The 25378-nt window shown below is 41.4% G+C and overlaps 1 protein-coding gene across 2 annotated transcripts in view; it reads left to right on the top strand.

The window, feature by feature from the left end:
• Positions 1–25378, top strand: part of LOC137326606 (echinoderm microtubule-associated protein-like 5) — a 207748-nt gene that overhangs the window by 136054 nt on the left and 46316 nt on the right. For both annotated transcript variants that reach the window (XM_067991872.1, XM_067991873.1), the window contains exons 28-29: positions 21225–21303; positions 22937–23066. In XM_067991872.1, coding sequence (XP_067847973.1) covers positions 21225–21303; positions 22937–23066 — 209 coding nt within the window. The remainder of the gene's footprint in view (positions 1–21224; positions 21304–22936; positions 23067–25378) is intronic.

Below are 25378 nucleotides of genomic sequence, written 5' to 3'. Positions count from 1 at the left end.
TTGTAAACAATTTTACAACACCAAGTTATAGTCCAGCAATTTTATTTTAAATTCACAAGCTTTCGGAGGCTTCCTCCTTCCTCAGGTAAATGTCCACATCAATCAAGATAGTCAAACACAATTTTCCTTTGACAAATTCGTGCTGACTCTCATTTATTGGCCCATACATTTCCAAGTGCCAATTAATTTTGTCCCAGATTATTGTCTCTTAAAAAAACTATCAAGATTTGTTAGAGGTGTTAAAATCATTAACAGTTTTGATAAAGTAAATAATGAAAAACTGTTTCCAGTGGCAGGTCAGTAACCAGAGGACACAGTTTTACGGTAATCGGCAAAAGAGCCAGAGGCGATATGAGGAAATATTTTTTTTACACAGCGAGTTGTAATGATCTAGCATGCATTGCCTGAAAGGGTGGTAGAAGCAGATTCAATAGTAACTTTCAGAAGGGAATTAGATAAATACTTGAAGGGAAAAAATTTACAAAGCTACAGGGAAAGAGCTGGGGAATGGGACTAATTGGGTAGCTCTTTCGAAGATCCGGCACAGGCATGATAGGCCGAATGGCCTCCTCCTGTGCTGGACCTACTATGATACCTGCCCCAGTACTTGACTCAGTTAGTAGCACTTTCATCTCTGAATCAGCAAGTTGTGGGTTTAAACCCCACTCCAGTGCATACTTCAGTAGAGTACCAAGGGAATGCTGCATTGTCACAGGTGCCGGCTTTCAGATGAGACACTAATACAAAAGCCTCTTCTGCCTGTTGAGCTGGATATGAAAGATCACATGGCACTTTTTCCAGTTCTCCTAGTGTCCTGACCAATTCTCATCCCTCAACCAGCAACACTAAAAACAATTAACTGGTCATTCATCTTATTGCTGTTCGTGGGACTTGGCTGTGCACAAATTAATTTCTGCATTTGCCTACAAAACAACCATAATTATATTCTTGCAATAATAATGTGATATATGGAGGGTAATGACAATCCACAATTCCTTTTTCTCCACAACTGACTGCCTCCTCAAATACCCTTCCTCCACCCTTATCTCTAAAACCAAATGCATGGAACTCATTGAATTTTTCATCTTGAAGACTGAGACCTTCCACTAGTTGCCTTTAACTCTGCCACTCTGCCCCTCTGCGTGCTTCCCTCTCTCCATTCTACCATTGGTAGTAGAGCCTTCAGCCATCTATGAAACTCCTTACTTAAATCTCTGGCTCCCAGTCCACCTTCAGTCAAGCTCTAAATCTTCTACAAACACTTGCAGTCTGTTGTTTTCCTCTGAAGCACTTGGCATGTTTTTCTACATTAATGGAGCTATATAAATGCAAGTTGTTGTATAAGGACATCTGTTGTTAATGAGCTAAACATCTAACTGGTTAGAATAAGTACTTCACATATATAATACTTGTCGCCTCCATAACTAATATATTTACCATATAATGGAAAATGGTGAGTCTACAACTTTCATTTCTTTATTAACGAAAACAAAGTATTATCTCCATGTTTCCTGGCAACAAGGATGTATCCAATGATGTAAGAAATCATACTACATGTAATAACTATTGCTTTTTTTTCTTGACTGCTGCTGTCAAGGGGGTCAAGGTAATTATATTTTCCATACATTAATTCTGTTTCATGCATTGTGTATTTATGAAGATTCTTCTGAAATGCCACAAGTGAATGTATGACTCATACAACTGCATTTGCACTGACACAAACTTACAGCCACTCATTCAAAGTCGCATCAGTTTAATCAAAACTTAAGTCATACTAGTTCAATCATAAACTCAAGTCTAGACCAACATGATTGGGAAATAAATTAAGTATTCATGATGTTCAGAATTTAATATAATAGAATTCTGAGCTAGACTAACATTGTAAAGTAAAATTATTACTTAAGTAAAATATGCCATTGCAGGTGCTTGAAAATTATGTATTTTGTAAGACCTTGAAATTTGATTCCAAACATTGTGTAGAATTTGCTGTGTAGGTACTTTTAAATTTATAATTTGAGTACAGGTGATTTTGTAGGATTTACCTACCTCCTAACATTTTTGACAAAAACACGAACCTTCAGCTTCATAAAGTTTCATATGGTTAAATGTTTCTGAAAGCAGTTACAATGTGTGTAGATCAACGTCATACTCGGATTCAGCATAATTACATTTTAGACAATGGTCCGGAAATTGCTCGTAAAATAACGGTGAGCCTAACAGCGCTCACCGCTATTAATGGGCAAATCGAAGAGCAAGTTCCGGTAACTGCACATGTGCAATCAAATGCAGAAATCCGGAACTTGTTCTTCCTGATTCACCGGTGATCTGAAAGCTTCGCGTTAAAGGGACCTCACTGGCTGCAATCAATGAACCAGCACGAACTTGCTCTCGTGCTCAGCTGGAAACTAACTAATCTCGCCATAAAAATGGTACGCTGAGTTTTTTTTAGGTCTAAACTAACTTTTAACAGTGTGGTAAGTATTAATGACTGCCAAACAACCTCACTGGCACTGAAAATTAACTTTTAAAAATGTGGAGTCTCATTACTCCTGATTTTAATAGTTTATGGACATTTAAAAACAAAATGTTTTAAATTTTTTTTAACTTTTTCTTTCTGTCTCTTTTATCTTGGTCTTTTAATCTTACCCTCTCTTTATTTCGCTTTCTCGATCACATTTTTATAATACATTTACTAATTTTATCAGGCACTTCCTGGTTTTTAGTCTGCGAGTTTATCAATGAGTTTCACTTCCTGGCTCGCAAAGCGTGGCTTGCTTCAAGCTGATTGGTTCATTGAGGGGACACAGAGATCCGTTCCCCACTCAGCCCGGGAAAGAAAGCTGCTGTTTTTTGAATTCTCATTTCGAGGAAGTTGTCATCAAAAAGAACGTGGTAACTTAGTCGGTGAATTCAAATCTAATGGGTGGCAAGCGCTGTTGGTTTACCACTCGGAACAATTTACAGGCCATCTTGCTTTAGCACTGCAAATATACAGTTCTGTTCAGTAAGCTATAGTAAAAGTTTTGTGGGATGGATTAATTGGTAATTGACACAGTAGACTGGCAGCAACCTTTGATATCCTCTCTGTATTAGAGGCTTCACTCAGTCATCCAGTGGAAGAAATCACACATACAATGTATCTTCAAATAAAGTGTGTTGTACATTCAGATGATATCCCCTTCCTGCACAGTGTGAAAGCTATCTCCTATCATGAAGGATCTAGACAGGCTAGATAGAGAGAAACTGTTCCCATTGGCAGAAGGGTCAATAACTAGAGAACATAGATTTAAGGTGATTGGCAAAAGAACCAAAGCTTTTTTACACAGTGACTGGTTGGGGTCTGGAATGCACTGCCCGAGGGCATGGTGGAGGCAAATTCAATCATGGCCTTCCAAAGGGAACTGGATCAGTACTTGAAAGGAAAAAATTTGCAGGGCTACGGGGATAGGGCGGGGGAGTGGGACTAGCTGGATGCTCTTGCATAAAGCCGGCACGGATTTGATGGGCCGAATGGCCTCCTCCCGTGCTGTAACCTTTCTATGATTCTAAGTAACTGAGTTTTTTTTCTCTACCATTTTCCACATCAGTCAAAACATTAAATGTTTGGGTTAAGATAGCAAGCAATTTTTTTTCAATGAAACTGGCAACATATCTTTTAAGAGAGTTTGCAAAAGCACATTAGCATGACTTTACCTGAAGTGCCATCTACAAAGCACATTTTTTGACTAAACTGAATTGTCAAAAATGCGCAGATAGATTTACATTGCTTAAGCTTAACTGGCTGAGTATGTCTGTGCTGCAGTTACCAGAGATCTCTGAAGTTGGAAGGGAAGAAAGAAATTTTGGTATCCTCTTCTCAATTGAACGAATTACAATCTTGTGTCTAAACAAGGACCTCGAAGAATAAAATTAAATACAATGACAAAAGTCAATGGAAATCAGGGGGAAAACTCTCCATTGGCTGGAGTCATACCTAGCACTAAGGAAGGTGGTAGTGGTTGTTGGAGGCCAATCATCTCAACCTTAGGAAATCACTGCAGGAGTTCCTCAGGGTAGTGTCCTAGGCCCAACCATCTTCAGCTGCTTCATCAATGACCTTCCCTCCATCATAAGGTCAGAAATGGGGTTGTTGGCTAATGATTGCACAGTGTTCAGCTCCATTCGCAACCCCTCAAATAATGAAGCAGTCCGTGCCTGCATGCAGCAAGACCTGGACAACATCTAGGCTTGGGCTGATAAGTGGCAAGTAACATTCGCGCCAGACAAATGCCAGGCAATGACAATGTCAAACAAGAGAGAGTCTAACCACCTCCCTTTGACATTCAATGACATTACCATCACCAAATCCCCTACCATCAACATCCTGGGGATCGCCATTGACCAGAAACTTAACTGGACCAGCCACATAAATAATGTGACTACAAAAGCAGGTCAGAGGCTGGGTATTCTGCAGTGAGTGACTCACCTCCTGACTCCCCAAAGCCTTCCCACCATCTACAAGGGACAAGTCAGGATTGTGATGGAATACTCTCCACTTGCCTGGATGAGTGCAGCTCCAACAACATTCAAGAAGCTTGACATCATCCAGGACAAAGCAGCCTGCTTGATTGACAACCCATCCACCACCTTAATATAAGAACATAAGAGATAGGAGTAGGCCATTTGGCCCTTCGATCCTGCTCCGCCATTCAATGAGATCATGGCTGATCTGATTCTGGCCTCAACTCCACTTTCCCGCCTGTTCCCCATATCCTTTGACTCCCTTGCTGATCAAAAATTTGTCTAACTCAGCCTTGAATATATTCTATGACTCAGCCTCCACTGCTCTTTGGGGCAAAGAATTCCAAAGGTTCACAACCCTCAGAGGAGAAATTTCTCTTCATCTCCGTCTTAAATAGGCGACCCCTTATTCTGAGACTATGCCCCCTAGTTCTAGATTCCCCTATGAGGGGAAACATTCTCTCAGCATTTACCCTGTCAAGCCCCCTCAGAATCTTATATGTTTCAATAAGATTTCCTCTCATTCTTCTAAGCTCCATTGAGTATAGGCCCAACCTGCTCAATCTTTCCTCATAAGAAAAGCCTTCCATACCCGGAATCAACCTCGTGAACCGTCTCTGAACCGCCTCCAATGCAATCCTTCCTTAAATAAAGGGACCAAAACTGTACGCAGTACTCTAGGTGTGACCTTACCAGCACCCTGTTCAGTTGTAGCAAGACTTCCCTGCTTTTATACTCCATCCCCCATGAAATAAAGGCCAATATTCCATTTGCTTTCCAATTACCTGCTGCACCTGTATGCTGACTTTTTGTGTTTCATGTGCGAGGACACCCAAATCGCTCTATACCGCAGCATTCTGTAGTCTTTCTCCATTTATACAATATTTTGCTTTTATATTCTTCCTACCAAAGTGGATGACTTCACATTTCACCACATTATATCTCATCTGCCAAATTTTTGCCCACTCGCTTAACCTACCTATGTCCCTTTGCAGACACTTTATATCCTCCTCACAACTTAATTTTCCACCTATCTTTGTATCATCAGCAAATTTGGCCACAGTACACTCACTTCCTTCATCCAAGACATTGATATATATTGTAAATAGTTGAGGCCCCAGCACTGCAGCACCCCACTGGTTACAGATTGCCATCCTGAAAATGACCCCTTTATCCCGACTCTCTTTTCTGTTAGTTAGCTAATCCTCTATCCATGCTAATATATTACCCCCAACACCATGAGCTCTTAACCTGTGCAGTAACCTTTTATGTAGCACCTTATCGAATGCCTTTTGGAAATCCAAATACACTACATCTACTGGTTCCCCTTTATCCACCCTGCTCGTTACTTCCTCAAAGAACTCTAATAAATTTGTCAGACATGATTTCCCTTTCATAAAACCATGTTGACTCGCCTTGATTTTATTTTGAGTCTCTAAATGTCCTGCTGCTACTTCTATAATAATTGATTCTAGCATTTTCCCAATGACAGATGTTAGGCTAATTGGTATGGTTACCTGCTTTCTGTCTCCCTCCTTTCTTGAATAGGAGCGTTACATTTGCGGTTTTCCAATCCACTGGGAACTTTCCAGAATCTAGTGAATTTTGGAAGATTACAACCAATGCATCCACTATCTCTGTAGCCATTTCTTTTAAGACCCTCGGATGCAAGCCATCGGGTCCAGGGGACTTGTCAGCTTGCAGGCCCATTAGTTTGCCTAGTACTTTTTTTTCTAGTGATAGTGATTGTTTTTAGATCCTCCATCCCCTTTGCCCCTTGATTATCTACTATTATTGGTATGCTTTTAGTGTCTTCTACTATGAAGACAGATACAAAATACCTGTTCAATATGTCTCTGCCATTTCCTTGTTTTCCATTATTATTTCCCCAGTCTCATCCTCTAAGGAACCTATACTTACTTTAGCTACTTTCTTCCATTTTATATACTTGTAAAAGCTCTTGCTGTCAGTTTTTATATTTCTTGCTAGTTTACTCTCATAATCTATTTTCTCCCTCTTTATTACTTTTTTAGTCCTCCTTTGCTGGTTTCCAAAGTTTCCCAATCTTTGGGCTTACCACAAATCTTGGCCACGTTGTATGCCTTTTCTTTTAACTTTATACCATCCTTAACTTCCTTAGTTAGCTATGGTTGGTACAACCTTTTCGTAGAGTCTTTCCTCCTTACTGGGATATATTTCTGTTGAGAGTCATAAAATATCTTTTTAAATGTCTGCCATTGCTTATCCATCGTCATACCTTCTAATCTGTTTTCCCAGTCCACTTTAGCCAGCTCTGTCCTCATGCCATTGTAATTGCCCTTATTTAGGTTTAATACAGTAGTTTCAGATCCAAGATCCTCACTCTCAAACTGGATGTGAAATTCATCATATTATGATCACTGTTTCCTAAGAGATCCTTTGAGGTCATTAATTAATCCTGTCTCATTACCCATTACCAGAACTAAAATGGCGTGTTCCCTGGTTGATTCCACAATGTATTGTTCTAAGAAACAGTCCCGAATACACTCTATGAACTCATCCTCAGGGCTACTTTTGCAATTTGATTTGTCCAATCTATATGAAAGTTAAAATTGCCCATGATTATTGCATTACCTTTTTTACAAGCCACTGTTGTTTCTTGATTTATATTTTGCCCTACAGTGTAGCTATTGTTAGGGGGCCTATAGACCACTCCTGCCAGTGATTTCTTACCTCCACCCAAATTGATTCTACATCTTGATCTTCTGAGCCAAGATCATTTGTCACTACTGTACTAAACATTCACTCCCTCCAGAACCGGCACACTGTGGCTGCAGTGTGTACCATCTATAAGATGCACTGCAGCAACTGGCCTAAGCTTCTTCGACAGCACCCCCCAAACCCGCAACCTCTACCACCTAGAAGGACAAGAGCAGCAGGCGCATGGGAACACCACCACCTGCGTGTTCTCCTCCAAGCCTCACACCATCCTGACTTGGAAATACATCGCTGTTCCTTCATCGTCGCTGGGTCAAAATCCTGGAACTCCCTACCTAACGGCACTGTGGGAGTACCTTCACCACACGGATTGCAGCAGTTCAAGAAGGCGGCTCACCACCACCTTCTCGAGGGCAACTAGGGATGGGCAATAAATGCTGGCCTTGCCAGTGACGCCCACATCCCATGAATAAATTTAAAAATAAAGATTCTTCTAAGTTCAATGGAGTCTGCTTACAGAATTGCTTTGGTTCAGGATGTGATGATTCCCTTTACTGGATAATTTCATTAACTGGAACAATCCCCACATAAATATTGTTATCTCTATATAGAGCTGTAGAGATAGTGGATGCATTGGTTATCATCTTCCAGAATTCTATAGATTCTGAAACAGTTCCTGCAGATTGGAGGGTAGCAAATATAACCCCACTATTTAAGAAAGGAGGGAGAGAGAAAACAGGGAACTACAGACCTGTTAGCCTGACATCAGTAGTAGGGAAAATGCTAGAATCTATTATAAAGGATGTGATAACAGGACACTTAGAAAATAATAATAGGATTTGGCAGAGTCAACATGGATTTATGAAAGGGAAATCATGTTTGACAAATCTATTGGAGTTCTTTGAGAATGTAACTAGTAGAATAGATAAGGGGGAACCAGTGATGTGGTTTATTTGGATTTTCAGAAGGCAAAGAGATCTAGGAGTACAGATTCATAGCTCCTTGAAAGTGGAGTCACAGGTGGATAGGGTGGTGAAGAAGGCATTCAGCATGCTTGGTTTCATTGGTCAGAACATTGAATGCAGGAGTTGGGATGTCTTGTTGAAGTTGTACAGGGCATTGGTGAGGCCACACTTGGAGTACTGTGTACAGTTCTGGTCACCCTATTATAGAAAGGATATTATTAAACTAGAAAGAGTGCAGAAAAGATTTACTAGGATGCTACCGGGACTTGATGGTTTGACTTACAGGGAGAGGTTAGACAGACTGGGACTTTATTCCCTGGAGAGTAGGAGGTTAAGGGGTGATCTTATAGAAGTCTATAAAATAATGAGGGGCATAGATAAGGTCGATAGTCAAAATCTTTTCCCAAAGGTAGGGGAGTCTATAACGAGGGGGCACAGATTTAAGGTGAGAGGGGAGAGATACAAAAGGATCCAGAGGGGCAATTTTTTCACTCAAAGGGTGGTGAGTGTCTGGAACGAGCTGCCAGAGGCAGTAGTAGAGGCGGGTACAATTTTGTCTTTTAAAAAGCATTTGGACAGTTACATGGGGAAGATGGGTATCGAGGGATATGGGCCAAGTGCAGGCAATTGGGACTAGCTTAGTGGTATAAACTGGGCGACATGGACATGTTGGGCCGAAGGGCCTGTTTCCATGTTGTAACTTCTATGATTCTATGATTCTATGATTCAATAAGGTCCCACACAGGAGCTAGATGAACAAAGTTAGAGCACATGGAATTGGGGGTAATATACTGGCATGGATTGAGAATTGGTTAACAGACAGAAAACATAGAGTAGGAATTAACAGGTCTTTTTCAGTTTGGCAGACTGTGATTAGTGGGGTGCCGCAGGGATCGGTGATTGGGATCCAGCTATTCACAATCTATATCAATGATTTGGATGAGGGGACCAAATGTAATATTTCCAAGTTTGCTGTTGACACAAAACTAGGTGGGAATGTGAGTTGAGAAGAGGATGCAAAGAGGCTTCAAGGGGATATAGACAGGCTATGTGAGTGGGCAAGAACATGGCAGATGGAATATAACATGGAAAAATGTGAAGTTATCCACTTTGTTAGGAAAAACAGAAATGCAGAGTATTTTTTTAAATGGTGAGAGATTGGGAAATGTTGATGTTCAAAAGGACCTGGGTGTCCTTGTACACGAGTCACTGAAAATTAACATGCAGGTGCAGCAAGCAATTAGGAAGGCAAATGATATGTTGGCCTTTATTACAAGAGGATTTGAGTACAGGAGTAAAGATATCTTACTGCAATTATATAGGGCCTTGGTGAGACCGCACCTGGAGTATTGTGTACAATTTTGGCCTCCTTATCTAAGAAAGGATACACTTGCCATAAAGAGAGCGCAACAAAGGTTGACCAGACTGATTCCTGGGATGGCGGGATTGTCGCATGAGGAGAGATTGAGTAGACTAGGCCTGTATTCTCTAGAGTTTAGAAGAATGAGAGGTGATCTCATTGAAACATACAAAATTCTTACAGGGCTCGACAGGGAAGATGCAGGGAGGATGTTTCCCCTGGCTGGGGAGTCTAGAACCAAGGGTCACAATCTCAGAATAAGGGGTAGGCCATTTAGGACTGAGATGAGGAGAAATTTCTTTGCTCAGAGGGTGGTGACATTTTGGAATTCTCTACCCCAGAGGGCTGTGGAGGCCAAGTCATTGAGTACATTCAAAACAAAGATCGATCAATTTCTAGATATTAAAGGCATCAAGGAATATGGGGATAGTGCAGGAAAATAGCGTTGAGGTAGAAAATCAGCCATGATCTTGTTGAATTGGAGCGCATGAGGTAAGGAGCGAACCTGTTTGGAGTCAAGGGCGGAGCATCGGAGCGCCGGACTAGATAAAGAGCAAGGCCCGGGGAGTGAGCCTCAATTGGAGCGCCTGAGGTAAGGAGGGGACCTGTTCGGAGTTGGAGGCGGAGCGTTGGAGCGCCGGACTAGATAAAGAGCGAGGCCTGGGGAGTAGGCCTCAATCGGAGCGCCTGAGGTAAGCAGTGGACCTGTTGGGAGGCGGAGCGTCGGAGCGCCGGACTAGATAAAGAGCGAGGCCTGGGGAGTAGGCCTCAATCGGAGTGCCTGAGGTAAGGAGTGGACCTGTTGGGAGTCGAAGGCGGAGCGTTGAAGCATAAAGAGTTCGAGGCTTGAAAGAGCGAGGTAAGGAAATCAAGAGTGACGTCAGCACAAAGGAAGGAGCTGATTGGCCGTTAGCTGGTGAGGTTTTCTTTTTCTGGTGAGTGTCTTTTTCTTTGAGTCTTTAGTTTATTTTTATTAAGTTTAGTTAATCTAATAAATCGAGGCACGGCAGGGCAGCTCACACCCGTGGAATGCACATCCTGTGCCATGTGGGAACTCCAGGACACTTCCCGTGTCCTGGACAACCACAGGTGCAGGAAGTGTTGTCAGCTGGAGGAGCCCGAGCTCCGGAACTTGTGCAACAGCTGGCGTCACTACAATGCATCCGTGAGGCTGAGAGCTATGTGGATATTACGTTTCAGGAGGTGGTCACCCCACAGCTTAAGAAAGTGCAGGCAGAGAGGGACTGGAGGACCAGGCAGGTATTGTAGGAGTCCCCTGAGGGCATCTCACTCTCTAACCAGTACTCTGAATACTGGTGAGGGAGAGGGTCCCTCTGCAGAGTGCAGCCAGAGCCAAGACCAGAGCACCATGGTGACTTAGCTGTACGGGGGGGGGGGGGGGGGAGGAGAACGATCACATGAGTAATAGTGATAGGGGATTCTATAGTTAGGGGAGCAGACAGGTGTTTCTGCAGCCGCAGACGTGATTCCAGGATGGTATGTTGCCTCTGTTAAAGTAAAATCTAAGCTGTTGGTTTAAAGTAAAATTTAAGCTGTTGGGTTAAAGGCAAAGATGACCTTAGGTGACTAGTGTGTGCGTGGCTGCGGTCACTGCCCCGAGACCACACTGAAATGCACCTTGCATGGACCAGACTAACCATAATTAAAAGCTTAAACATAACATATGATAATTAACAAATTAGTGTACTGCTAAACAAAATGGACTCTGCTAAACAAAATGGACTCTGTGAAAATGAATTTAAAAATGCTGACTTAGCACAACGAAATGATAAAACTACAGGACAGACAAAGACCAGACTGTCTTAAGTTGATAACAGTTGTTTTAATGTGATTGGAGGTCAATTGTTGCTGTCGGGGCCTAATACCATGTGGTCTCGGGGCAGTGACCGCAGCCACGCACACACTAGTCACCTAAGGTCAACTTTGCCTTTAACCCAACAGCTTAAATTTTACTTTAAACCAACAGCTTAGATTTTACTTTAACAGTCCCCCCTTTTGGTCATGATTATGGCTTAATAATCATTTAGATCAATAACGATAGAGTCCATGCAACATTGGTCCAGCACTTAATACACAGCCTTTTCGGGTATTTATCTTCCGTGATGTTCTGTGCGTATGCCTAACCCGTAACTCACAGGTTACATGTTATAGACTTTACAGCAGACATTAAAACATCCGATAACCAAGCATGATAAACTTTCAAATAACTCCCTTGTACATTCCTCCAGTGATACTGCCACCTCCCTAATGATTAATGGCCTGTAGGTGCTTATCAGCCACAGAGGCCTGCTCTTTTACAAGGTCGTAAAAAGCTTGTTTGATAAAGACAGCAAGCCCTTTATCCACAGCTAACTAACGTATATTTTACTTTAACATAAGGTTATGTCCCTTTTTCAATGTTAGCATTGCATTGTTTCATTCCAGTCTTTCAATCTTAACCTCCAACAACCCCGGGTGACCTCACATGGCCTTATCTAATGTCCTTATTTTGTCGGCATCACCTACCAATCTGAGCCATTTGCTCTTTTGGTCTAAGTGGGCTGTGGACTTCCGACTGTCCCCAGAGGTTGGGTGCAAAGTGCCCTATCTTTATGCTATTCGGCTGTTGGGGCTGCACATACGCATTTAAATTATCCCACCCTGTGCTTCTGGGCTGTGTCCAACACTATGTGGACATACAGTGACAGCATGTCTAGTCTGGGCCCCTCATAATTTTGTAATTTTGTATCCATCGTGTGGATATCTTCTAAGTATTGTTTCTCTCAATTTCATTGTTAACTGATGGGAACCTAACCCTGAATTTTGGAAATCCAAATTACTATGTCCCTCTTTACTTTAATTTCAGTCCTTCTGATTGGTACCAGTGTTTCCTGACTCTTTCATTAATTAGTCGGTTTCTCTATGGACCATGTGTCAGTGCCTTGTTTAAAAGGATTTCTCACTCGCCTGGACCACATTAACCATTTCATGTTGTGCTGTTGTCAAGTAGCTGAGCCTGTCTTGGATATTAACTTTCTGCTGGCCAGTCTCTTTTTCCTCATGGTATTTCCGAACGTGTTTTCCATGGCACACATCATATGTCCAGTAGGATTCAGTCCTGTAAAAGCAACTGGTTTGTTTAAAGAGTGGTTCCACTAGCTCACCAGGCCATAGTTCATGTTCTTCATCCTGGTCTCTGTTTCAGATGATGGCAACATACATTTGTATCTTTTATGTCCACTGTAGCCATTCTTAGGTTTTCAGGTTATCTTATCAAAAAGATATGGGGTGTCTAGAGTGCTTATCTCCCCCTGCATGGTCCCGATGTCAGGGTAGTGGCCAGGCTATTGAATGTAGCTTTCTCATTATTCATTATAGGCAAGGACACAAATATCTCCACGAGAAAGCTATCAATTTACTATTCTCAACTACACTTTCCTGACTTTCACTAGATTGTATATTTATGCCAGATTGATTTTTTTTTGTAAATCATGCCCAGTTCAATGACTTTAGAGAAATTCTCATTTGGTGTAATTTCTCTGTTTCTTTACTTTAATTCTCAATCACTTCCTCTCATCCAATTTTACATAACCCATTATATTACCTATCATGAGCCCTGGAGGAACGTTACTGTCCGATACAATATTTACAGTCCGGTCCAATATCCCAAAATTTGTTTATTTTACGTAATTTCTTCTTGAACCGCTTTTCATTTCCCAAAATATCCCACTACATTGTGCCCGAGTCCCTGCTATCATTTCACAATTATCCCAACTTGAGAGCAGTATTGTTGGACTGACAGGACTTGTCAATGTAAAATTTTCTTCCCTCCCGAAAAGAATTCTTCCTTGATACACAGCATTCAATAGGAACCATTTAGACTGGACTTCTTTTATTTTAAAATATAATTTGATTATCCCCTTAAAGTACAAGTAAATTTTTCTTTCTCGAGTGCTTTGAACAGCAACTCATATAAATTTTTCATATCAATTCCAATTTCAGAAACAAATTATGTCCAGGCTTTGTGGTTTTATAGTATAGATGAAGTGCTCGTAATTACTTTTGGATGTAACTCCCATATCTTCCCACCTCGAGCACTCTGTCTCGGAAGACAATAAATGGGTTAAAACAAAACAAATCAAAATGTTTTCAAAAGAAGAGAATCAAGTTGATATCACCACACTGTGACATTTGGTATCTGCTGATGTCTGCAGCTAAAGTCTTAAATTTTTAACACCACTGGATCGTTTCCTGCACCAAATTTCTCCAGCAAAGGTTGCACCGTAACTTTGTAAAGCCATTTTATGTCAAAGAATTACTCTTAGTAATCCTGCACCATCAACACTCACGTGGTCCCAAAAACCAGGGTCACCTGTTTTAAAAGAAACACAGAAAATCCATTGCGGCTCTTCTTGAGAGCCCAAGGGGTTAATTTGTCAAATCATCATTTATTATTTATTTTGTCCAAAGGAATAATCCTTTTACCCGAAACAAATCCAGAAAACAAAACAGGAGAGAGAAATTGCCTAGTCCCTCTCTCTCTCTCTCTCTGGAGCTCACAACCTGTCTGAAATAAACCCTGTCTCTCCCACATACAGATGTACGTAGGACTGCAAACTGGAATTTCCAACTCCAAGTCCTAATCTCTGTGTTTTCAAGATGTCCAAATCAATGGTGTTAACAACTGAGGCGCCCGTATTAAAGTCAGTTGCTATATCACTTATCACAGATCTTTACGTCACCATATTTGTCTATCTCTTTTACGATGTCCACCTCCATTCCATGTCGCACTTTGTTTTAACACTTGAGTTAGGAGGTGTTGATATAATTGTTGAGGTTTCTTAGCATTCTCAATGCGAGTTACATAATTTGTCAGGGAAGGTCTCCCCTCTTTGGTCAGATCTTGTATTGGAGCTACTATTCGTGAATAGTTTCAAATAAAATTGAATAGCTCCAGAACTTATCGAACTTCCTTATCATACTGTGGCGGGGTAAAACTGATAGGCGTTTAGTACCCTGTGTCAGTACATAGCTCAAGTAATGGACTTCCAATTGTCCAACCTATGCTTTCTCTTCATACGATTTGTTTTACATTCCTTTCTTATCAATTTTTTTCACTGTAGCATTGTCTGTGTGGAAACTTATATCTCAGTCAATTGTAGCCTTTGGCATTTCCGAGTAATTGGGTCAATTTTAATAATATAACCTATACCAATTGTTACCTCATGTTCACCTGTGTTCTGGGCAAGCCTCAGACAGTTCTCAACCAACTGGGTCATTTCTATCTGTTTGAACTGCTCTTGGCATGATAGTCTGGCTTCTTGGGATGGAAGGGGTTAATATAAACCGGCTCTCTCGTGGTAGCAGTAATTTGATACTTCTCCCTTTGAGATTAAGTTTCCACATTCCACCTTCAAAATTTCTCTTCACACCGGTTTGACTGATTTTTTTTCCCCTCACATTTGTGGATTGCTTTACACTATATATTTTGCACACTATTTTTGAGATTTATTTTAATTATAGTGTTTTCTCCAATGTTTCTTATTAACCAACTGGTCCTGACTACTTGCCTTTTCCCTAATCTTATCTTTCAGATGACAATTAAAATCCAATATGATCATTATGCCGTCTCTTTTTTTGTTAATTTATAACCAGAGATCATCCTGCAACTGTAACTTGTAATTCTTTAAATCTGCACTTTAACAGATGTCGGTGTCCTAGGAAGGGGTTAACTTTTTTTTAGTAACAAAACGACGGAGCCAGATATCAGATTCACGCAGCGTTCTCAGCATACGTCAACGTAATTTTCACATAAATTCTTTTTTAAAAAAAATTCATACCGGGAAACAACATCTCCCATCGTACATTTTACTTTATAGTTAGTCTTCGTAAGTTTTATAATTTGCTCATCATACACAACTATAGCTTTCCAATTCATTTTTTTCCACATACTTTTAGTGGGTATGATTATAACCAACTCTCCGAGCTGTTCCAGCTTTCCGACTTTTCCTATCACGGTGATACCAGATAGCTTTTTTTATCTGTCCCGTTAATTTTTTTTAACTTTTTTTAAACCACAGCCAATCACAAGATAAAAATTCAAAATGCCAATTTTTAGAAGATCCCATGTCTGGAATTCGACATGCTCACATTTTATAAGAACCAGAACTTAATAGGTCACTTAACCTCAATAACTCCAATTTTAATTCAGCAATATCAGAATTAAACACAAGACAAAACAGATACATTACACAAAAGAAGAAAACACGTAAGACGCAGTAAGAAGGGGCGTGGCCCACAACACCGACAGAAAACACTCACAATAAGGACAGGCTTTTTAAAGAGACAGTACACTAAAAACAAAGAACCTTTCTTTTCCGGGTCTCTGTCTTTTAAACATTTTAATTGATTCTTTTTTTCTAATTCCCTTACCCTAGATTCTAATTCCCTAATTTTATCCTTATCTTCGCTCCACTTTCTAGTGGAAGCGCCTACTTGTCCTATTAGTCCAGCTAGTTGGTGGACTAGTAATACCCCTGCCTTTTTTGTTCTGTCTTTCTTTTCCCCATCTACCCACTTTCTTTGTTGTTCTAAGGTCTGAGAAACATCCCAGCCATCTTTTTGCATCTGCTTAATCAACGAGTGTCTGTCTGTCATATATTTATCAATAAGGGAACCCACAGGCCCCCACTTGTCATCTTTACTTAAATCACCCTTTGCTTAAATCACCGGAGGATTACTCAACTTAACTCCCGGCCACTCACCGGATTACTCAACTTAACTCCCGGCCACTCACCGGATTACTCAACTTAACTCCCGGCCACTTAACACCTCCCTGGTGCCAGGGTCAAGGATATCACTGAGCGGCTGCAGAACATTCTGGAGGAGGAGGGTGAACAGCCAGAGGTCGTAGTCCATGTCGGTACCAACGACATAGGTAGGAAGAGGGATGAGGTCCTGATGCAGATTTTAAGGAGTTAGGAAAGAGATTAACAAGCAGGACCTCAAAAGTTAGTAATCTCTGAATTACTCCAGGTGTCATGTGTTAGTGAGTATAGAAATAGGAGGATAGAGCAGATAAATGCGTGGCTGGTGAGATAGTGCAGGAGGGAGGGCTTCAGATTCCTGGGGCATTGGGACCAGTTCTGGGGGAGGTGAGACTTGTACAGGCCGGACGGGTTGCACCTCAACGGAGCTGGGACCAATGTCCTCGCGGGGAGGTTCGCTAGTGCTGTTGTGGGGGGGGGCTGTTTAAATTAATTTGGCAGGGGGATGGGCACCAGGATGTAGCATTGGAAAGGGAAATCAAGGGGCACAAAGGATCAGGAGAGAAGGATAGCCCTAGAGTAAAAAGTAGTAAGGTATTAGATGGATTCAGACCAAGAGAGATTACAAGAAGGTCTAAGACGGGTTTGCGGTGCATGTGTGTGAACGCACAAAGCGTGGTAAACAAAGTCGATGAGCTGCAGGTACAAATAGCCGCATGGGAATACGATGTTGTGCCAATAACGGAGAACTGGCTCAAAAAAGGGCAGGAATGGGTACTAAATATTCCTGGATACAAGGTGTTCGGGAAAGGTAGGGTTGGGGGGGGGGGGGTGGCAGTATTAATTAAAAAGAATATTGTAGTGCTGGAGAGAGGATGTCCTGGAGGGGCCAAGAATCTATTTGACTAGAGTTAAGGAACAATAGGGGTGCCATTACACTACTGGGTGTATCCTACAGGCCACCATCTAGTGGGAAGGATATAGAGGAGCAAATTTGCAGGGAACTTATAGGGGGGTCCAAAAGCCATAGAGTAGTGATAAAGGGGGATTTCAACTACCCTAATATAGACTGGGATAGTAATAATATAAGGGGCAAAGATGGGGAGGAATTTTTGAAATGTATTGAGGAGAACTTTCTTGGCCAGTAAGTTTCCGGCCCAACGAGGAAGGACGCATTGCTGGACATGGTTCTAGGGAATGAGACGGACCAAGTGGAGCAAGTGTCAGTGGGAGAGTATTTAGGGAATAGCGATCATAGTATCATAAGGTTTAGAATAGCTATGGAAAAGGACTCTGCCCACTCGAAAGTAAAATTACTCAATTGGAGGAGGGCCAATTTCAGTGGGATGAGAACAGATCTGGCCCGGGTAAATTGGAATCATAGATTGGCAGGCAAAACTGTAATTGAACAATGGGCGGCCTTTAAGGAGGAGATGATTCGGGTACAGACAAGGTACATTCCAACGAGGGAGAAAGGTAGGGCAAATAAAGCCAGAGCTCCCTGAATGACAAAAGAGATAGAGAATAAGTTGAAGCGGAAAAAAGGGGTGTATGACCGGTGTCAAGTTGATAACACAAGTGAGAACCAGGCAGAATATAGAAAGTTCAGAGGGAAAGTGAAAAAGGAAATAAGAGGGGCAAAGAGAGAGTATGAGAATAGACTGGTGGCTAACATAAAAGGGAATCCAAAAGTCTTCTACAGACATGTTAACAGTAAATGGGTAGTAAGAGGAGGGGTGGGGCCCAATATTGTCCATAAAGGAGATCTGCTTATGGAGGCAGTGGGCATGGCTGAGGTATTAAATGAGTACTTTCCATCGGTCTTTACCAAGGAAGAAGATGCTGCCAGAGTCTCGGTAAAGGAAGATATAGTTAAGATACTGGATGGGCTAAAAATTGAGAAAGAAGTACGTGAAAGGCAAGCTGTACATAAAATAGATAAGTCACCTGGTCTGGATGGGATGCACCCTAGGATGCTGAGGGGAGTAAGGGGGGAAATTGCAGAGGTACTAGCCATAATCTTCCAGACATCCTTAGATACGGGGATGGTGCCAGAGGACTGGAGAATTGCAAATGTTACCCTTGTTCAAGAAATGTGTAAAGGTAAACCCAGCAACTATAGGCCACCCAGTTTAACCTCGGTGGTGGGGAAACTTTTAGAAATGATAATCCAGGACAGAATTAACAGTCACTTGGACGAGTGTGGATTGATTAGGGAATGCCAGCACGGATTTGTTAAAGGCAAATCGTGTTTAACCAACTTGATAGAGTTTTTTGATGAGGTAACAAAGAGGGTCGATGAGGGCAATGCAGTTGATGTGGTGTATATGGATTTTCAAAAAGCGTTTGATAAAGTGCCTCATGGTAGTATGCTATTAAGATTGTGGCCCATGGAATAAAGAGGACAATAGCAACATGGATACAGAATTGGCTAAGTGACAGGAAACAGAAAGTAGTGGTGAACGGTTGTTTTTCGGACTGGAGGGAGGTTGCAGTGGTGTTCCCCAGGGGTCGGTGCTGGGACCACTGCTTTTCTTGGTATACATAAATGACTTGGACTTAGGAGTACAGGGCACAATTTCAAAATTTGCAGATGACACAAAACTTGGAAGGGTAGTGAACAGTGAGGAGGATAGAGATAGATTTCAAGAGGATATGGTGGCATGGGCGGACACGTGGCAGATGCAGTTTAATGCTGTAAAATGCAAGGTGATGCATTTTGGTAGGAAAGATGAGGAGGGGCAATATAATCTAAAGGGCACAATTCTTAAAGGGGTGGAGGAACAGAGAGATCTGGGGGTGTATGTGCATAAATTGTTGAAGGTGGCAGGGCAGGTTGAGAAAGCGGTTAAAAAAGCATCCGGGGTCCTGGGCTTTATAAACAGAGGCATAGAGTACAAAAGCAAGGAGGTTATGATGAACCTTTTATAAAACACTGGTTCGGCCACAACTGGAGTATTGTGTCCAATTCTGGGCACCGCACTTTAGGAAGGATGTGAAGGCCTTAGAGAGGGTGCAGAGGAGATTTACTAGAATGATTCCAGGGATGAGAGACTTAAATTACATGGATAGACTGGAGAAGCTGGGACTGTTCTCCTTGGAACAGAGAAGGTTGAGTGGAGATTTGATAGAGGTATTCAAAATCATGAAGGGTCTGGACAGAGTGGGTAGAAAGAAACTGTTCCCGTTGGCGGAAGGGTCAAGAACCAGAGGGCATAGATTTAAGGTGATTGGCAAAAGAACCAAAGGTGACATGAGGAAAAACTTTTTTACACAGCGAGTGATTAGGATCTGGAATGCACTGCGTGAGGGAGGCAGATTCATAGAATCATAGAATCATAGATTCATGATTCAATCATGGCCTTCAAAAGGGAACTGGATAAGTACTTTAAATGAAAAATGTGCAGGGCTACGGGGATAGGGCGGGGCAGTGGACTAGCTGGATTGCTCATGCATAGAGCCGGTGTGGACTCGATGGGCCAAATGGCCTCCTTCCGTGCTGTAACCTTCTATGATTCTTATGGCGGAGCAGGCTCGAGGGGCCGGATGGCCTACTTCTGCTCCTATATCTTATGTTCTTATGTTACATTTGAAGTACATGACATAAAAGATATAAATATATATGCAAATAGAAAAGTACAGCACTATGTTGTGAAACAGGCTCCAGAAGAAAGAATCATCCTCCTCCCTTCTAATTACCTTGAGATAAGTATGGACCTCTGATGCTGTGGAAGAGAAATGTCATCTTCCTCTCTGTCATCCTTGGCTCAGCAGTAACACTCTCACCTCTGAGTCAGAAAGTTGTGGGTTCAAGTCCCACTCCAGGTACTTAAGCACATAATCTTGGTTGACATTTCAGTGTAGTACTGAGGGAGTACTGCACTCAGAGGTGTGATATTTTGGATGAGACCTTAAACAGAGCTCTGTCTGCCCTTTTAGGGGGACAAAAAAGATTGTATTGCACTATTTGAAGAACAACAGTGACTTGGTCAACATTTATCCCTAAGCCAAGATTACTGAAACAGATTTTCTAGTCAGTGTCTTATTGCTGTAATGGGACCTTGCTGTGCACAAGTTGGCTACCGCATTGCCCTAAATTACAACAGTGACTACATTTCAAAAGTACTCCTTCGCTGTGAAGCACTTTGGAACGTCCTATGCTCATGAAAGGTGCTAAAAACTGAAAAATTACTTCTTCTGATTGGGTTTTTCATTTTGATTCAATGATCAGAATGATTCTCTTAACCAATAAACAGATTTCACTGTACCACAGATCAAGTTATTTGGCTTTGCAATATGTTAGGACTATACTCAACCTCACCCAAAATTTCTCCCTTGCAGGACTTGTTTCAGGTTTCGCAGAATATAATTTTCACTCCTTTTGTTCAACTCCATGTACTTTACAAATGGACCATAGATTACCTATGTGGTTCTTTGCTTTTGTATGGATAAAACCCCAGATTTAGAAAGCCTAGTGTCTGTAAGAAATTGAATGATAAACAATCACTTTGGAGCAGGCAACGGCAATAACTTCCAATCTTATAGAAAAGAGAGAAGACTCTTTTAGTTTTTGCTTAAGCCATTTTATCTTAAACTAAATTTGTCCGTGTGTACATATAGCGCTCAAGTCCTGTGTGTATGATGTTTTTTATGGTTTCTTCTGTTGGATGACTGCTTATCCTATTGTAGGATCACTTAATTTGAAGATCTAGGAAGTCCTTGCTAAAGGTAGATATTTTTAAATATGCATATCACAAAAGTATGTTTGCACATTTCCAGTGTGAACATGCTTTGTTGCAACACATATTTTGTCACTTCTTGAAGCATCTGCAACTGAGGAAAAAGTGTCAGTGCTTTGAGCTGTTGGTATACATAAAGTCTTTTAGCGGAATGGGTGACAGACAGGCTTTTCTTATTCACAGTTCTTTGTTTCAGACCACCTGTTAGTAGGGCACTGCCTCAGCCTGAGAAACTACAAACAAATAATGTTGGGAAGAAAAAGAAACCCATTGAGGTAAGCAATTGAAGATTGTTTTTAAAAATTATGCACGTTTAACCTAGATTTTCCACTTGAGAGAAATCCTGAGCGGAATTTTGGAGCAGCATGATTCATGAGCTCCCAATGCTATGAACACGGTTGAATGGAACAAGCCATTTGAGGGATGGGGGACTCTGGCTCTGTTGCAGGATTTAAAAGCCTGCAGCAACTTAAAAAGGACACCACAGCCAAAATTGTCCAGTCAGGAGGTTATAAGATTTGCAATTAAAGAAATCTGAATGCTCTGAGGGGGGGTCAGAGAGCCCCAAGATTCTGCAAAAAAAACTAAAGATGTGCTTCTGCATGAAGTAAAGCAGAGGAGGGAAGCAGCTTCTTGCATGGAACAAATTGCACCCCCAAGGAAAGCAGCAATACAGGAGGGACCAAGGCAGTGAGTGCCAATATGACTGTCACAAGCGTGGCAACTCAACGCCAGAAATTGTCTAAGCTTGCCAGGAGATGCAAGGGAGCAATTTCCAGATTTCCACTACCCTTTGTGTGCAAGTGTTACCTGGTTTCAGTCCTAAATGGCCTAGCTCTAATTTTAAGATTATGCCCTCTTGTTCTGGATTCCCCACGAGAGGAAATAGTTTTTCTGTATCTACCCTATCAAATCCCTTTATCATTTTAAACACTTCAATTAGATCACCTTTCAACCGTCTAAACTTAAGGGAATATAAGCCAAGTTTATGCAACCTGTCCTCATAGTTTAACCCTTTAACGGCAAAAAAAACAAGAAAAGTGACGGGTGTAAATAACACCTGTAATATGTGTAAGCTTTAAACTCACTTTCACCTTTTAAAGGTAGCACCAAGCAACCCTGGACATCCAGTTTTACACTCTCACAATTCTGAAAGAGCAGAAAGGACAGAAAATGGGGACACTTCATTTGTGTGTGTCTGCCCAAATATGGGCGGGAACTTCTGTCGACCACTAGAAATAACAGCGGAAATAGGGTGGGTGCAAAAATGGTTGGGGATTCAATGTAGTTTCAGATTACCGCCCACCCAATTAGTGCCACAAAATCAGGCAGATGGTGGCAGGAAGTCTAGACTTTTGTGTGGAGAGCTAACTTGCTTCAGATACGTACCATTCTGGCTGATTAATGTTCTAGTCTGAGTGCCCATTTATGTTTGGCTTTCCAGGTAAAAATAGTGTTGATGAGACACTAAGATATGCAAAGTCTCTGGAACTTTCTTCATATATCTGGGTGGAGTCTTCTGGTGATTTTAATTATGTATAACCAGTGCAGATTCTATCACAAGCTCTTTAAGGATTAAATGCAAATTATATATTTATATTTTCTGTGTGACTAAATAACTGATTAAAGTAAGAAATATAAGATTGAAAACCTTTAATTTCTGGTGAATATCAAGTTTTGTAGCATCATGCTGCAACTTTTTTATGAACAATACATGATGACAGCTAGGCAGAAGCATTCATGTATTTCTGCTGATGAGAGGCTACTTTACTATTACTTTAATAGTAATGAGCGAAAGAATGACATTAGTGTGAATTTATCAGATTGTCATAACACCTATTTGAGCTTTTGCTAAGTCTATAAAGCTCTGAAGATTGTATAGGATACTAATTTTTATCTATTTGGTAGGACCTCACCCTGGAGTTGGCATTTGGATATCGTGGTAATGACTGTCGAAACAATGTGCATTATTTAAATGATGGTGCAGATATCATTTATCACACGGCATCAATTGGAATTGTGTATAATCTTGCCACAGGTAGAACAATAATTCTCTATTTAAAATATGTTTTGGTATTTTTTTACTGAACATTTATAGTTGCTATTTTAAAAAAAAAAATCTTTGCTCATTAATTTGAAAAAAATGTGAACTTTTGCATAGAAATATGATACTGCTGGGTGGGGGTAATAACATAGGATCACTGTCCCTTTAAAAAAATATATATCGTAGTGCTGCTATTTTAGTCACATGATTTCCAGCACTGTATACAAGGCCTCATTACAAACAACATTATTAGTTCTTTGACTGGAGGAGGTGGCATACGGACCATGGCCCCTAAATTCTTGGGACCTGGGAGGACAGTGTGGTGGCATAAAGAGGGGGACAAATTACTCTGTGATTTAAATGATGAAAATACAGTTCCCACCACTTACACCATCCCCGTTTATCGCGGGCAACTGCCTATATTGGGCAAATGGTAATAACCATTTGCCATTACCATAGGTGTCAATTACAGATGTGCCGCTTAAACCATATTAAGCACTCCGGCTATTTAGGGCAGTTCAGCAGCCGTTTGCGCCTCGTTTACCTGTAGGATTACCTGTCATTAACTAGCAAACTTTTAATGATCGATTGATCTTAGTGAAATCAACCCCTTGTAACGCTTTTTCTCGTCCGATTTCATGAGAAAATCTGTAAGGAGTTTATGTGGATCGTTAGTCAAGCTTCGTCATTTTCACACCCAGTGCCTGGCAGGTTGTAGAAATTCCCTGAGATTTTGCTGGCTCGGTCTGTCTGCAGTTTTTGAGGCACACAGCTCCCACTGTACCACAGTACAGCACAATATGGGCAAATCGCGTTGACACCAACGCGCCTGCTATAAGGGTGGGGACTGTATAACATATTTTCCTTAGTATCCCTTAGCAACACTGAATGCCTATGCCGAGGAGTCCCTGACATCCACCCTTGATGGGGCAATGGGGGAAGTTTTGAAATTTAGTAAAACTTCCCCCATTGCCCCATCAAGGGTGGATGTCAGGGACTCCTCGGCATAGGCATTCAGTGTTGCTAAGGGATACTAAGGAAAATATGTTATACAAGTCTGGTCTTGCAGTGCTAATGCACTTGCCAGATCTTTCCAGGAAGGTTCCAGGGTGAGCAAGGTGGGTGCCCTAGATGGGCCCATAGAAACATGGGCAACCCATAAGGGACAGGTAGATAAGGTGGTTAAAAAGGCATACGGGATACTTTCCTTTATTAACCGAGACATAGAATATAAGAGCAGGGAGGTTATGCTAGAACCATATAAAACATTGGTTAGGCCACAGCTTGAGTACTGTGTACAGTTCTGGTCACCACATTACAGGAAAGATGTGATTGCAGTAGAGAGGGTACAGAGGAGATTTACGAGGATGTTTCCAGGACTGGAGAATTTTAGCTATGGGGAAAGATTGGATAGGCTGTGGTTGTTTTCTTTGGAACAAAGGAGGCTGAGGGGAGATTTAATTGAGGTATATAAAATTATGACGGGACTAGATAGAGCGGATAGGGAGGACCTATTTCCCTTAGCAGAGGGGTCAGTGACCAGGGGTCATAGATTGAAAGTAATTGGTAGAAGGATTAGAGGGGAACTGAGGAGAAAATTTTTCACCCAGATGGTGGTGGGCGTCTGGAACTCACTGCCTAAAAGGGTTGGTAGAGGCAGAAATCCTCAATTCATTTAAAAAAAAAAGTAATTGGATGTACACTTGAAGTGCTGTAACCTACAAGGCTACGGACCAAGAGCTGGAAAGTGGGATTAAGCTGGATGGCTCTTTTTCGGCCGGCACGGACATGTTGGGCCGAATGGTCACTTCTGTGCCGTGACTTTCTATGGTTCTATGATAACTGAAATGGAAAACTTGGTTGACGCCTTTTTTTATTCTTTTGCAAGGGAAGAGTCATCAGAAAGATCTTCCAGTGATCAGAATGAATGCATGGAGCCCTCTTAGTAACTATGGTGCAGCTTTAAATCTGCAAAAAATCTTACAATATCAAAAAATAGTGCAGTTAGATTTCATGGTATCAGTCACTGGGAAGAATCCTTGACTATGCAGTGCAAGTTTTTTAATCAGCATGAAATGGATATGAAGGATGTGCCTTGTCATATGGTGAATTATCAAAGGCAGGTGGGCTCATAGCAAGTTCAAATATCATGCCAAGCAAAATTGCATTGATGTCTCAGCAAAAGTAAAACTCCACACAGTCTTTCCAAAAACTAATAAGCTTTCAAAATGTTGTTGCAAAACTATTTCTGGACTTGTTTACTGCTCAGCTACACTATTTTTGCAGTGAAAGAAAATCTGCAAAAG

Source organism: Heptranchias perlo, chromosome 10 (assembly GCF_035084215.1).
Source record: "Heptranchias perlo isolate sHepPer1 chromosome 10, sHepPer1.hap1, whole genome shotgun sequence".
Taxonomy (NCBI): domain Eukaryota; kingdom Metazoa; phylum Chordata; class Chondrichthyes; order Hexanchiformes; family Hexanchidae; genus Heptranchias; species Heptranchias perlo.
Note: the sequence above shows the minus strand (reverse complement) of the source record. Positions and strands in the feature narration are given on the sequence as shown.